Here is a 14769-nt window from a genome sequence, read left to right on the forward strand (position 1 = left end):
AAAACATTTTTTCCTGCCCACGAGCAGAGATCAATTGCGATTTTCCACTTACGGGGGAAAAATCGCAGCATACTCTATTTTAAGGCGTATTCTGTGCCAACAGCTTCCAATGAAGTCAATGGAAGCTGTCCGACCCGCGGCCCTTCTGCAAACATCATTGTGGAAAGGTCACAGGATCCGCATCGTCACCTGGCAATGGCGCGGCATAATCTGTACTGCGCATAAGCGCCGGCACGACGCGGTCAGCACATCCGCAGCAGAGATAAAGAAGAATCTGGACAGGTACACAGGGTCACCTGCTGGGCACAGGGTTGGATTCCGCTGTGGGATCCCATATGTGGAATCTGACCCGTCCGTGTGCAGGCGGCCATACTGTAGCCGTTGACTGACTGAGCATTCAAGCCACCTCTCTATGAGAACCCCTTGCCCTCAAATACAGAAAACCTTTTTAAACATTTATAGAATGAATTACAATAAAGACTAAAGAAAGAAAAACCGTGCAGAGAAATATTGTTTGGAAGAAAACATTTTATTTATTTTCTCTTTTTTTTCTTCAAAGAAAGAAAAAGCAATATAAATATTATTGTATAAAACTTGAGTGTAGTACATTGACATTAGTCTATACTGGTATAAGAAGGGTGAAAGCATATTTATAATAATAAAGTACAGGTCAGAAATAGACACAATGAAAGGACAGATGAATTCAATGTAATGTACATTTATATCACAAACCACACAGAAATTTACAGGAGGAATTAAAGTACTGCAGCCAACAAGTTATATACAGGGATGGAAGGATCACGTAATTACTATATTACAATACCATCTATACTAAAAGAAAGGCTTTGTTATAAAGTAAAGAACTAAAAAAATCACCTAGCACTAAACAACTTGTGTGACTGCCTTATTCAATAGTGTTACAAGCAGTGGAGAAGGTTATTGTGTCGATACCCATGTAAAGGGTGAGTTAGTGATTGCATCCTGGTGATACAGGAAAGGCAATGGCATAGTATGCAGAGGTTAGTGTATGACGCTGTAATATCATATAACTGTAAGTCATGCTGTTATCATTGTCAAGCAGCAAACAAGAGATAAAATGCTTTACTGCTTAAGGCATCAGAAATTCGTATCCACTGCCAAAATTCCCAGAACAGAAACTCAAGCAATAATGAGAATAAAAAATGAACATATTTTCTCATATCCATTGCAAAAATTAACTGTTGCCCTTTTTTTGCTCAGTGATGTAATATATGTCAAACATACAAAAAAAAAATCAATAAAAAATAAGTGTCTGCTACTGGCTCTTACCAACTACTATACATCACATGTAAAAAGAATGCAAAAAACAAAATTACATAGAAATGTTAAATAAAAAGGGGAAAATCTACATTTCACTAGTGTCATTATAAATATCTGAAATATCTTACAAGACATGAAACTAATTTGAGTTAGTGTTCTTAGTACTGTGGAGGCCATTTTGCTTTTTTAGTGTTTTTATTTTATTTTCACTGAAGTTACTGATATTTGATTTATTCAATGATGCTCACTTAAAGGGCCACTCTGGCAAAAAAACATTTTTCCATGCCTGCCTCCCTCACTTGAATGCCTGTCACACTCTAGACATCTCCTCTATGTATTCCAGGCACTTCCATGCAATGTAGTCCCCTGTTAGTTAGTCACCATCTAGACAGTTAGATTTTCAGTTTCACATCTATCCCATGATGCAATCAGCCCAGTATTGGCTAGGGTTATATCATTCTTTCTGCAGAGGGGGACAGTTTAACTATCATTACCATCTATGTTTACTTAAATAAGCTACAGCTCATAAGTATATAGTCAGGAAGATGAGTTGTGATCTCCTCTATTATAATTGTGTGACAGGAGTACATATCTTCCCCCCAACACAATTATTGTGGTAGATCCATGTAGCAGAATCACACAGGTTGTGAAAGTGACTCGAAAATGAATCCATAACCCCCAAGCAGATCTGAAATCGGTCAGAGCTGAGTTCACATGAGCATCCGAGAAAAAAGAGGCCAGGAGATTCAGGCAGAAAGAAATAACTAACCAAGGTAACACTGGATGGCTTATATATATATTGGAGGGATAGCTGCATAATGAATGAATAAAGCAAACCTTTAGAGTGGCCCTTTAATAAAGCTAAATCGGTCCTTTTTGTACACTGGGATCTAGCTATGAAAAATAATTCTTAAAAATCATATAAAGTGATAAAACCCTTCATTTCGAACCCTTGTTACTTTTTTTTGGCCAAAATGGCTCTTTGGAAATTCTAATTCTTTAACACTAAATATCTGGCCTGCATTAAATGGGCTCACTTTTTTCTCATTCTACATAAAGAATGCATAAACTCCATGCTGGGTACATACATGCATAAGGAAGACAATCCTGTAGAAATGCTGACTGAAAGTAATTATTACACATGCATTCCTTGGTGCAATGCAACAATTGATACCAATAAATTGCTCTTTAAGAGCTGAGAATAATCATAATCCTGTCCACTTCCTACATTGTGACTTGTAGGTCTCAATCTTCTGGATTTGAGCATGTTCATTCCAAAAATGTAATTGTTCTTAACCCAAAATGGTCAAGACACCAGCATTGGTCCTTTTGTAGGCATGCTATGCTTTTCTGGTTCTTTTTTTTTCTTCTAAACACACAAATCATTTGCTTTGTTTTCTTATTTTTGGATATTACTTATTTAGGGTATCATAAAATACTTAGAAATTAAAAATTGAAAAAAAAGAAAATTTCTCTACAAGGAAATTTGTTCTAAATTCTAAAAGCAAGCATCAACTTTTTATCATTTTTACTAATGTAAAGAAAAGTCACATGGGTTAACAAAACTTTAAGAATACTTGTCTAATGTTGATAAATTAAAGATAAACTATTTAGCAATACACATATACATTGGAAGAGTTTTCCTAAGGATGTGGAATACTACCAGCGAGGCTGGACTCGATTTCTATGTAAAAAGAGTGCATCATTGGTTAAGAAATGACTTTGCAAAATATAATAAGCTGGCCAATAGAAAATCTTGGCGCATTTCGATACGGCTCAGATATCCAGTGTCCATACTAGTATTCTTATCATAAGCTCTAATAGCAGCAAGGATCCTGCTACTAGCCCTGATGATGACGGATACAACCAATTTTAACGCTTTTTGCCTTTGTAGATAAGACATCGAACATCATTCGGAGATTTGTGTTGAGGATGTTCTTACAGGATTCAGCACTGTTTGAAAGCAGGATTCTTATCTTCATTTCTTCTCCTTTTTACCTGATTTCTTCTTGTTTCCTAAAGGCGCTCCTGCTTTTCCATCTCGCTTCCCAGCAGCGTTAGTGAGTGTTGTTGTTGTTCCTGGAATGTAGATGTTTTGTCTGTAGTCTGGGACGTGTTGCAATGTGAACTGTGGTCCATAGCGAGCAGCGAGGCCCATTGTACCCGTTGCTCCTCCGAGAGCAGAACTTCCTTCAGCGGCTTCTGTTGGGAACCAAGGAAATACTAATCAGCTACAGTGTGTTTAATAGTTAAAGGGGGTTTCCATGGAAATACTATTGATGATCTATCTTCAGGATATGTCATGAACAGTTGATTGGCCGGGGTCCACCGACCAATCAGCTGTGCAGAGCGCATGCTCTCAGTGCTGCAATAACAGAAGTCGGAGTGGAAGCGTCCGTGCCGACCTCCATGTGGTGGCCGGCGCTTGTAAGTGCAGGCACGGCTCTCATTGAAATCAATGGGATAGGTCATCAATAGTGTTTCCACTGAAAAACCCCTTTAACAATACTGTGTTTTGTAGCACATTCCTAGAAATGCAGAATAAAACATCAGCAGGAAATAATCACAGTATGAAATGGATTACTCATAGGATTACTCTACCATTATGGAACACTCACTTATTGGATTTATTATATAATGTATGTTATATTACTCACACAACTTCTTTTTTTAATGCACTCTAACACTATAAATATTTAATTGTTTTTTGTAATACTGTTGTATGCCAGTCTCTCTTTATATGTGTCGGGGGAGCCATACTGTTTGTGCATTTTCACCATCTGGACTTTACATGTAATTCATAACAGGATAGTCATTATAAAAGCGTCTGTCTAAAACAACCCTCTAAAAGAAATGAGCATTTGGAATATGTCCTATTGATAAAAAAAATTATGTTAAACATTCTTTATGTTTGATGATTTTTTTTTCGAAAATATACTGTATATATTTTAAAAATCCAAATATATTGTAGTTTTTACTCTGAACATTAGGCCTGCCTTAAAATAGCCTGACATTTCCTGTTCTGTACAGCAGCTTCATGGGCCACAGCTACAATAGGCAGGAACTGACTCATTGACTTCCATAGAAGAGTCGCGGGTATGCTGCGTGACTTGTGCAAAGGTCATTGTGCAAAAGGCGAAGTAGATAAGATGTGACTATCAGCTATTATGAATGGTGGATTCTGTATTATCTATATACAGGTGTCACCTTTTATTGTAGTCCTGCCTGTGATAATAATGAGATGACAGCTGAAAAGTTTTCTCTACAGAACAGGAAGTGTCAGCATATTATTTAGCTTAGCAAGCAGTGCAAAAACTGCAGGATTTTAGGATTTTGTTTAAGTATACATAGTGACATGAAAAATTTAAATTAATCAAAATGTAAAAAAGATGTTTAACATAAAAACTTAATTTAAACAGTACGTCGTTTTCTAATGACGTGTTTCCTCTAAGCTTAATTAATGGGTCTAGAAATCAAGCTAAGTTTATTCAGGATTGACAGTGGTCATAGATAGTGTTTAGATGTGTGTAGATTTGTAGGGGGTTAGACTTCACTGTAGGGAATGGGCTGAAAAGTGCATCATAGTGGTGTGAAAATACCTTAGAAGGTCAACTTATATGTATTTAACTTTTTATCATATTTCATTTTCAAGAGCAATTCTGTTAGGCCTGGGATGCAATGCAATTTTTATACTAATTTGAGCATGTTGCTGAAGTCACTAGTTTCTAGGAATATAATTATACTCTATGGGTGTCTTGGGCTCTAGTATGAGAAGGTCTGCAATACACATACTTGCCAACTCTCCTGGATTTCCTGGAAAACTTCCAGATAAGGTGAAATCTTTTAGACTCCTGAAAGATCCAGCATATCTCTAAGATGTTATCAACACCGCTGTGTTGGTGGAAACACGTCATCTGTAAGCCTGATGCCTGCTGTTTTTAAAAATACTATTGACGACCTATCATCAGGATAAGTCATCAATAGTTGATTAGCTGGGGTCCGTCGCTTGGGACCCCGACTGATCAACTGAGCGGGCGCATGCTGTCAGTGCCGTAAATATACAGAGGCCGGTGCAGAAGCCTCCACGCCGACCTCTGTGTAGTGGCTGGCGCTTGTAACTACAAGCACGGTTCTCATTGAAATCAATGGGAGCCGTGCCTGCAGTTACAAGGGCCGGCTACTACATGGGAGGTGACGTGGACAACTCCAAATACACAGAGGTCAAAGCGGAAGCCTCCGCGCTGACGTCCTTATCGTGGCCTTTATCAAGCCAATATCTGACAAAACAACAGCCAGTCCATTCATGGACTGTCCATTCTTTTATCAGATATTGGCTTGATAAAGACCTATATGGTTAAACGTTGCCTTATTGACATGATTACGGAACAATAAATTTTTATTTTTTTTTAAAGGTTTTTTTTTTACCATATATGCTGCCACTGCTTATTTTAGTTCTTGCCTAAACTTTAGTTGGAGTTTACGGTTCATAACTCCGTAGGTGGCTCTGCATATTGTTCTTCTCCTTCCCTATTGGGCTATGATTTTGGTCTGAGTGCTGCTGGATTTCTTTACATGTGCTCCTTATAGTGGCTAGCGCTTATAATTGCAGGCATGGCTTCCATTGACTTCAATAAGAACCGTGCCTGCAGCTACAAGCGCCGGCCCCTAAACAGAGGTCTGGGCGGAGGCTTTATTAGGTTTTCTAACTGTAAATATTCGAGTAATGCTGAAGGTGTCCCACCAATTTGGGGAGTAGAGAAAGAAATTCCCATAAGGCTTATAACCTTTCATATTAATTTATTTTAGTAATATCCCTATTCTCTAAAAGAAGGAATACTGAGAGTTGAGAGAGCTTTTATGGGATGGGGCTGACAGGATGAACAAAAATGTATTAATTTGGGAAGGGTTTGATTGGAGACTTGGATCGTGTATAGGGCTGATAAGAAACCTGATAAGAAGGGATAAAACATATATTGGACATTTCTCATGGAGTCTGAGTATATGGGTGCACAATCCAGTGACTTATGTGTCAGCGTGACTCATAAATTTCTACCTACTATATGTACAGAAATTTTAACAGAAGATTCTTGGAATTTAAATACATTATGTTGCAAAATTGTTCAGGGAATCCTGGCCTGGAGTTTATATACATTTTGGAGGATGCTGAAGAGTGTTATATGTAATATTTGTGTCCTATATAAGTGGGTGGAGTACAGGGAAACGGTTTTGCTTTCTGACTGTGGAATATTCCTGCTTTCCTTCTTAAAAGTGGGCAAATATGGTCATATAGCGCAACTAAAGTGTGCCTCGGGTTTAGTAAAATGTCTTCGGTTTCATGAAAACGTATCAAGCAATATTAAAGGTGGGAGTCTGTGAGCTGTGACCTTCAATGAGCTCTAGCATGATTGGTCTTCTGGCACTAACGGCCTTTAACTATTATCACAGAGATCATTTCTGAAGATATCTGAGCTAAATGGTAATGGTATTCTCATAAATCTGAATGGAATCATAATGCGTATGGGCATTGTGGCCTCATTTGAATCTATGAGAGTTAATAGACATCCAGTGGATTATGTCACATGCAGTAGTTGTATCTACTGACAACTTGACAATACAGTTTTTGCATGCTATGATATGAAAGCTTTAATTTCAATGTATTCTAAAAGTAAATTTTCCTGTTTGGAAAACTGGAAAAGCAGGAATAACCCTTCAAATTCCTAGTCACTTTGAGCTGCACAACTGAGCAAAGTTATGAAGACACCAGTCTCTAAAGTTTTGATTGCTGGGTGTCTGGCTGCAGGTAGGTAAGGTAAAGTCCCCTGGTGCAAACACCGAGCCATCATTGTCTCCTAGGGTGACGTCACATCATCATGTTTTCTTGGCAGACTGTTTTTGCAGGGTGGTTTGCCATTGCCTTCCCCAGTCATCTTTTAACCCACAAGCTGAGTACTCAGAAGGATGGAACCTTGAGCCGGCTACCTGAGCCAATCAGGGATTGAACCCACAACCTTCAGGTCATGAGTGAGAGCATTTCTCACACGGGGCCTTTTCTGGCTGCAAAGAGCCCCACCAATCACTAGAAGAAGCCTGGTGAAGTTCTCATCCGAGTGCTGTCACTGCTTGCTAGCTAAAGACAAGCCCATAGACTTTCTCAATAGCTGCACCCTCAGCGATCAAAACTTTTGACACATCCCTAAGACATAATTACCAAATGTTTTTAGAAAGTGCAGTTACACTTTAATTTTACTTATTTCAATCCAAAGCTTGCTGATGGGGTTTGGATAAACTGTGATCAATTATCTTTGACCTTAGATTATTTCCATTATAAGAAGCAAATTGCAACCTACTGCACGGAAAAAAGTAGGACGAGCGTAGTACAAAATACACATAGACACTGACAGGAACATCTTGCCATCTCATTAGGATACCTTGCTCAGTACAACAAATACATTTTCTTCTTTTTTGAGCTGACTGAATTCATGTGCTGTAATATCTCAGAGGAATTAGATCATAGATGGTAACTGCTGAGAATTACCAGACAACTGACACAGCTAAAGGCAAAGTTCCTCCATTTGTAGCAGTAATGTGCCCAATCAATATGAGTCTATTATTGCGAGGAGCAGTGATAAAGCCGAGAACATTTGCCTGCAAGATCACTCATATAGTAACATACTTTCTTTCCAAGCAACTAAATCAAATCTGCAGAGCTCCAGAGGTTTGTATCATGGTACAATGTAATGTTATTTTATAAATGGAAGAAGAGGGAGATACATTAGAAATGCTGAATTCTGGTTACTAAGGGAAGAGTTTAGTCTTGTAGACTGGGATCATGTACTGGTAAATACTTAGTATTAGTATTTTTAAAGTGTATTACATGAATCATATAGTCATTTTTTACTCTCCGGTAGTAAAATATCCAGGAATAAAAGGAAACCAATATAATTAAATAGGAAATTACTGAATGTAATAAGACACAATAAAAAGCATTTGAAACATTGAAGACTGAGGGTTCAGAAAAAGCTTTCTATGCTTTCAAAGATCCCAATAGGAAATGTAAAAATGAAATCAAGTTAGCATAGTTAGCTAGAGCTGGTTCATAGGCGGGCAACTAAAGCAATAAATAGAAAGGGTGGACTTCAGGATCCAGAGAGGTTATCAAAATTGGGGTTTGCTAGTTTAGAAAAAGATGACTGAGGGGCAATAAATATGTATAACTATATCAGGGGACAATACAGAGATCTCTCATGATCTGTTTATACCAAGAATAGAGATGAGCGAGCATACTCGCTAAGGCAAACTACTCGAGCAAGTAGTGCCTTATGCGAGTACCTGCCTGCTTGTCTCTAAAGATTTGGGTGCCGGCGGGGGGGAGAGCGGTGAGTTGCGGGAAATCTCCCCCCCCCCCCCCCGTTCCTCCCCCGACGCTCCCCGCCGGCACCTACAGGGCTCCCCTACATTGATGTCCTGATTGGATGGGGGATGTTTGAGGCATACACACGGCTGTAGATTATTGGGGCTCACCTTTACCTTATAGGTGTAGGTGCTTATTAAATATCAAATGGCATTGAGAGTTATAATTAATCTAGCAAATTATAATGTAGAATTGATTGAGAAGAGTAGAACTTGATGGACTGTGTCTTTTTTAATGTATATTGCAAAGAAAGTGATGAGAAACACTGAATGGGATCCATTTTCAGGATCATGGAAGTCCCAGCAGCCAGACCCACACCAAGCACACTTTATAACATGTAGCTATAGAAGTAACAAGTAGATCCATCTCCAACTCTGTAGAAAGTCATAGATAACCCATTGTGTTATTATAGAACATTGTGCCAATTGATAAACTCAGCTTCTGCTACCTTAACAATTGTATGTAGAGACAATATAATGGTCCGATGAATGCAACCACCTTGTAATTATTTCATTCATAATGATGTCATGGAAGAAGGGCAATGACATCTCCACTACTTCATAGCATAGATTGTCCTCTCTTGATAATCTTACAATATCAAGTTTTCTTGATTTCACCTAGAAGTTTTACATTATCTGTTATGGAAACTGACCATTTGCTGATGCCAGGATCATTGCTTGCAGTCTTTCTGTTTCAAACTGGTTGTTTGGCCACACTCCAGCTTCTTCTGTGGGTTGTTGTGTTCTAGAGAGATGAAAAGATATTTTCCTATAAGAAATAGGCCAAATGTGAGGGAATAACAGGTGTCTGCCCGTACTGCCAGGGCACACTGAGATGGCAAGATGGCATATGGGGAACTTTCATACATGTAAATGTGACTCTGTAGAGGACATTTCTAGTACTATGCTGTAATTAAACAAGGTTTGCATTATTCAAGAAGAATATCATAGTAACCAGGTTATTTAAAGCGATTGTCCCACTATTAGAAGTGATGGCATATTACCCGACTGCCAGGACCCCCATGGATCCTCAAAATGAAGTATCTGCAGCAGTAATTTTGCACTTTGGTTTTTCACATTTTTTCATTCCACATCAGCGCACCCATGCAGCCTCTGTGCAAGGAACCTCCAGCACAGCCCTATTGATGGTTGTGTTGATGGGACCACCGCTGTAGAGGGAAAAAGCTGAAAAGCATCTTCGGATTGTTGACAATCTCAGATGTCGGATTCCCAATGGTGATAATGTTATGGCATATAGTAATTGTGATAAAATGATACTGGTAAATCGTCTCCCATCTTTGCGTGTCAACTATTCTCTCCTGTTATTTGCCACCTTTCTGATCTAGGAAAGGTTGAGTGGATCTAGGCACATGTTTAAGTGTATTTCCTGCCAAGCAAAGCTCATCAATATTCATTCAATTGCCTTTCACACCTGTACCAGAGAGGCCTTGATGCCATTTGCTCCTTTTGTGACCAGCAAGGAAGCCCTTTGTTGTAGTGATAATGAAATTAGTCATTTGAAGTAGATCCCATTGTTTTGCTGCCCCTCCAATACGCATTCGCCAGACATGCTGACTGCAATTTCCCACCATTGAGATGGCACAAAGAAAATAATAATAGGGATTATGGGGTATTCGAAGGTCCTGCCACAACAGCAATTATATGATATTGATATGATATGAAATATGGAAACTATAGCTTCCCTATTAGAGTGCCTCCTACGGAAATATGTCCAGAATATTAAATTGGCTTTCCATCCGGAAGATCTGTGCATCTACTTAGCCAGCCTTCAGTGATGTCATAAACAGGATGGCAGAGGTGGGACCCAGTGGGACGTTAAAACTAAGAAAGAACTTGTCAGACCCAGGAGTTTTTTTTTTAACAGCTATTTTTGGAGTAGGGCTTATATTTCAAGCCCCCGTCCCCTCCCAAAAATCATCGCTGCAGGGGTTGCCTTCTTCTCATTCCTTTCAATGGGGTGGCAGCATTGCGGTCCTCTGCCACAGCTGTCATAGCTGTGACAGCTTTAGCAAGGGAATACTTCATCCCTGCGGGGATTTCCACCATCACTGAACACTGTGACAGTGCTGTCACAGTGTTCAGTGATGAGGGGACTCCCCGCAAAGATTAACGGAACATCATACGATGTCTTTACGCGCAGCACAGACCTTACATTATAGGCACGCATGTCCTATCTTTTGCAGGTGCGAGTGTTTTGCGCCTCTAAAAAACGGACATGTGAACACTTCATAGAAAACCAATGATTCTAATAGACGCAAGTTGCGCAAAAAAAAAATAAACCGCTCGTCTAAACATGGCCTCACCCCAGGACTATTTGAAACAACTCTAAAGTCTGATATTTTCTATTATTTTATTCCTTTTCATGTTCATAACCTTTTGTGTGTATTGGTATGCTCCTTACTCTTTTGTAAATATCTCCTTTTGTATATTTTGGACACAACGCAACCCTTTGGTCTGCCCCTGGGTTCTTTATGTCACAGTTTGGTGACTGTAACATAAACTCCATTATCATGACAGTAATTACTTGCCACAATATGTCACAGGGTAGATATACTCCTTTAATAAGCTGGATTTAAAATTCTGCATAGGGTTTAGAGTTTTGTGCATTCCACATTTGTAATGACTATTTGATTACATAATGAGTAGAGATGAGCGAGCGTACTCGGATAAGCACTACTCGCTCGAGTAATTGGCTTTATCCGAGTATCGCTGTGCTCGGGGCTAAAGATTCGGGTGCTGCTGCGGCTGACAGGTGAGTCGCAGGGGAGAGCGGGCGGGAGAGAGGGAGAGAAAGATCTCCCTTCCGTTCCCCCCCGCTCTCCCCTGCAGCTCCCCGCTCCGTGCCGGCACCCGAATCTTTAGCCCCGAGCACAGCGGTACTCGGATAAAGCCAATTACTCGAGCGAGTAGTGCTTATCCGAGTACGCTCGCTCATCTCTAATAATGAGTATTGATTATTATCTCAGTCCAGTGGAATCCTTAATAAGCAATATATGGCAAGGGTTACACTGTTATACTGTAGGGTTGTGACTGTATCACAGTATGTATTTGTATGTGGATCAAGAAGGACATGGTGCCTGATTTGTCTATCCTCTGCCACTGTAGATTAGATGTAGTATATATGGCCATATGGGTTTGCTGATAGCAACACCTACAGAATCTGAAAATAGGTTGCAAAATTTTGCTTGGCATAAGGAACGTGGGTTATTCATATCTACTACTGAAGTGATTTTCTTTTTCATGTATTTTTTTTCGAAAACTGTTTTGTACATTAACCCATGGAGGAGCAGCAGCAGACAGAATGAGAGTAGAACACGGAGCAGTGGATATATCATTATCTGGTGGGATGCTGGCTGCTGCTCGACTGTACATAACCACCTGGGCAATAAAGGAGATGTGCATTAAGTAGACAGGATGGGAGGGCAGCGATGGGCAGTTATTGTATACAAAATATAGTGAACTCCCCAGCAGTGTAGGATGAGTTCTGTTCTCTATAAAGGAAAAGGATATTACAGTTTTGGACAAACAGAGCTCTTACTAATTCTAGTTTCAGCCAGCCAGTGTAGAAGAGAAAGGGAGGGGGAGAAGAGATCAGCTGGCAGCAGAGAAGCTCTGTGATTCTCCTTTGTATCTATCCCAGGAGAGATGTGATATGAATTTTTGTTCATGTTATCACCCCCCTATCAATCAGAGAGCATATTTTCTCTCTTATTATTACATATAGGGTTTTCCCCAGAAAAGAAGTTAAATGATGAGGACTGGTGCAATGTTTAACCCCACAGATGCTGCAGCCATTACTGACCATGGCATCTAAACATTTTTCCTGGAAAAAATGTTTTTCCTTTTCTTCTTACACTAGGCTTTAAATATTAAAAAATCAGGAGAAAAAAAACTGTACATAACCACATGCATAACAACCCATACTATAAAATATTACATAATTTATTCATCACGGTAAATTCCGTAAAAAAAAAAGCAAACGTTTTCTGTCCATATCGCTTCCCCAAAACAGGAATAAAAAATAATTTAAAAGTTGTATATACCTCAAAATGGCACCAATGAAAACTAAAAGTTGTTCCATAAAAAGCAGGATTTAAAAAAAAAAATTGCTCTGGTTCTGGAATGTGGCACCACAGACAAGGTATTTATATTGGCAAAGGTGGTAAAACAAAATACAACCCCTATAAATTTGGTGTTGTCATAATTGTAATGACCTCTAGAATTAAGGTAACATAATATTTATACCACATTGTGAATGCCATAAAAATAAACTGCAAAAAACTGTTTTAAGGCGAGTGTTGGAATGTTAATGTACAGAATAATTTTTGAGATAACTCAAATTTGGGGGTAATGATCGCTGAATCTGGGGACAGATCATATTTCACACTACACACTTGTGTTTGACAGTACAAGAAGATTTGTGGTTGGACTAGGGCAGTTCTAGCAAGGAAGAAATGTGATAAATTGGCTTCATATAAAGGTGGCATCTTATGACAGCAACACATTGAAAGTCACTAAGCTCTCCAGTATGATCCAATCTGCTGCTAAAGTCTGTCTATAACATGGCTGCATTTTTCATTTTATATACATGTTTGCAATGGCTGCATCTGAAATGGCCGAACAACCACTAGTCGGAAAGACTTTTCATGTTTTGGACATATCTTGCATATTTTATGGTTATTTCTGAGATATTAAGCATATGAAAGCCCTGAATATACAAATCAGTATAACATTCACGTGCAAAGGTCTAGAATGAGACAAAATATTATATAATAATATACATCATATAATAATATCGTGTGTCTACAGAGTTAAATCTGTTGTTCGGGACTTTTACAGTTAGGCCTATTCTCAGGATAGGTTATCTATAGTTGATCGGTGGGTTTCTGCAGCTTGGGATCCCCAACAATCAATTGATTACCAGGCCTGCTGTGAGTCTGGACCATGCTGAAAGCAAATAAGTCTATCTGTATTACAGCGGCTCAGTTTGCTATAATTTACACTGAGTTTAATGGGAATTGAGCCTGTAGTGCCAAACGGGGATGCTGGGATATAAACACTGACAGCAGTCCTGCCAATCAGCTGATCGGCCAGGGTTCCTGACCTGTAGACCCCTGCCAATCAACTATTGATAATCTATCCTGAGTATAGGCTAGCGTCCCAGAACAACCCCTTTAGCCTGGTAGACCCACTGTATTATTATATACTGCCCAGCATCAATTGCTTTTCTTGTTTATACAGTACAGTATTTAATATAGAAACATGGAGATCACTCACCCACTGGGTCCGGGTCTTTGTGCCTGGGTGAAACGCCAGTCAGTGTTAGGTTGCCCCTGCTGAACAAAACAGAAATTTGTATTTAACCGGTATTCTGATTAGGTAGATCATCTGAAAACAGGAATAAATCAGTTTGTTTTATATTATTCTTACCATTTGTTATTTCATTGGGGAGGTGATATTAATTAACAATTAAATAACAACTATATGAACCCATGTTTGATTATAACATAACAAAGAAGTGTTATCCTTTTTATAGATGACAATACATTGCGCCAAATTCCAAATCTCACCATGACATGTACTGGAGAAGGGATTTTTGTAAATACACTTTTTGCATTATGTAGAATTGTCTGCCCCCTCTGTCCGAGCCAGCTAGCTTGTACAGCAGCCATTGTTGTTGCTCTCGTATTCAGAGAAATTAGTGGCTCTAAGGCAGTGATCTGCAACCTGTGTGCAGCCTCCAACTGGTGCAAAACCTCAACTCACAAAGTTTACTTTTGCAGTAGCTGGAGAGCCACAAGATGGAGATCACTGCTCTAGAGAAAGAAGGAATCTTGGGGGTGAGGTAAGCTAAGATGACCACATTTGCACCTGATCTGCCCAATATTCACTTTTGGGACATTTGCAAAACATCAGTAATGGTCATAATGATTTTCCCAAAGCAAATATAATGTTGAATCAGTAATCTCTGCTGTAAATGTAAGGTAAGTCCTATATTATATAACCGCTAACATACATTTAAACTGGTCACATATTATT

The 14769-nt window shown here is 39.1% G+C and overlaps 1 protein-coding gene across 38 annotated transcripts in view; it reads right to left on the reverse strand.

Moving 5' to 3' along the window:
- Positions 1 to 1244: 1244 nt before the first annotated feature.
- The window catches only part of LOC136611242 (protocadherin gamma-A4-like), a 292538-nt gene continuing 279013 nt past the window's right edge, over positions 1245 to 14769 (reverse strand). For 26 of the 38 annotated variants that reach the window (XM_066590670.1, XM_066590672.1, XM_066590663.1 and 23 more), the window contains 3 exons: positions 14008 to 14066; positions 9363 to 9454; positions 1245 to 3501 (listed from right to left, as the gene is read on the reverse strand). In XM_066590670.1, the coding sequence (XP_066446767.1) occupies positions 3278 to 3501; positions 9363 to 9454; positions 14008 to 14066 (375 nt within the window). In that variant the 3' untranslated portion in view covers positions 1245 to 3277. The remainder of the gene's footprint in view (positions 3502 to 9362; positions 9455 to 14007; positions 14067 to 14769) is intronic. The other 12 variants (XM_066590665.1, XM_066590661.1, XM_066590643.1 and 9 more) reach the window with 2 other exon arrangements.

Source organism: Eleutherodactylus coqui, chromosome 2, assembly GCF_035609145.1.
Source record: "Eleutherodactylus coqui strain aEleCoq1 chromosome 2, aEleCoq1.hap1, whole genome shotgun sequence".
NCBI lineage: Eukaryota > Metazoa > Chordata > Amphibia > Anura > Eleutherodactylidae > Eleutherodactylus > Eleutherodactylus coqui.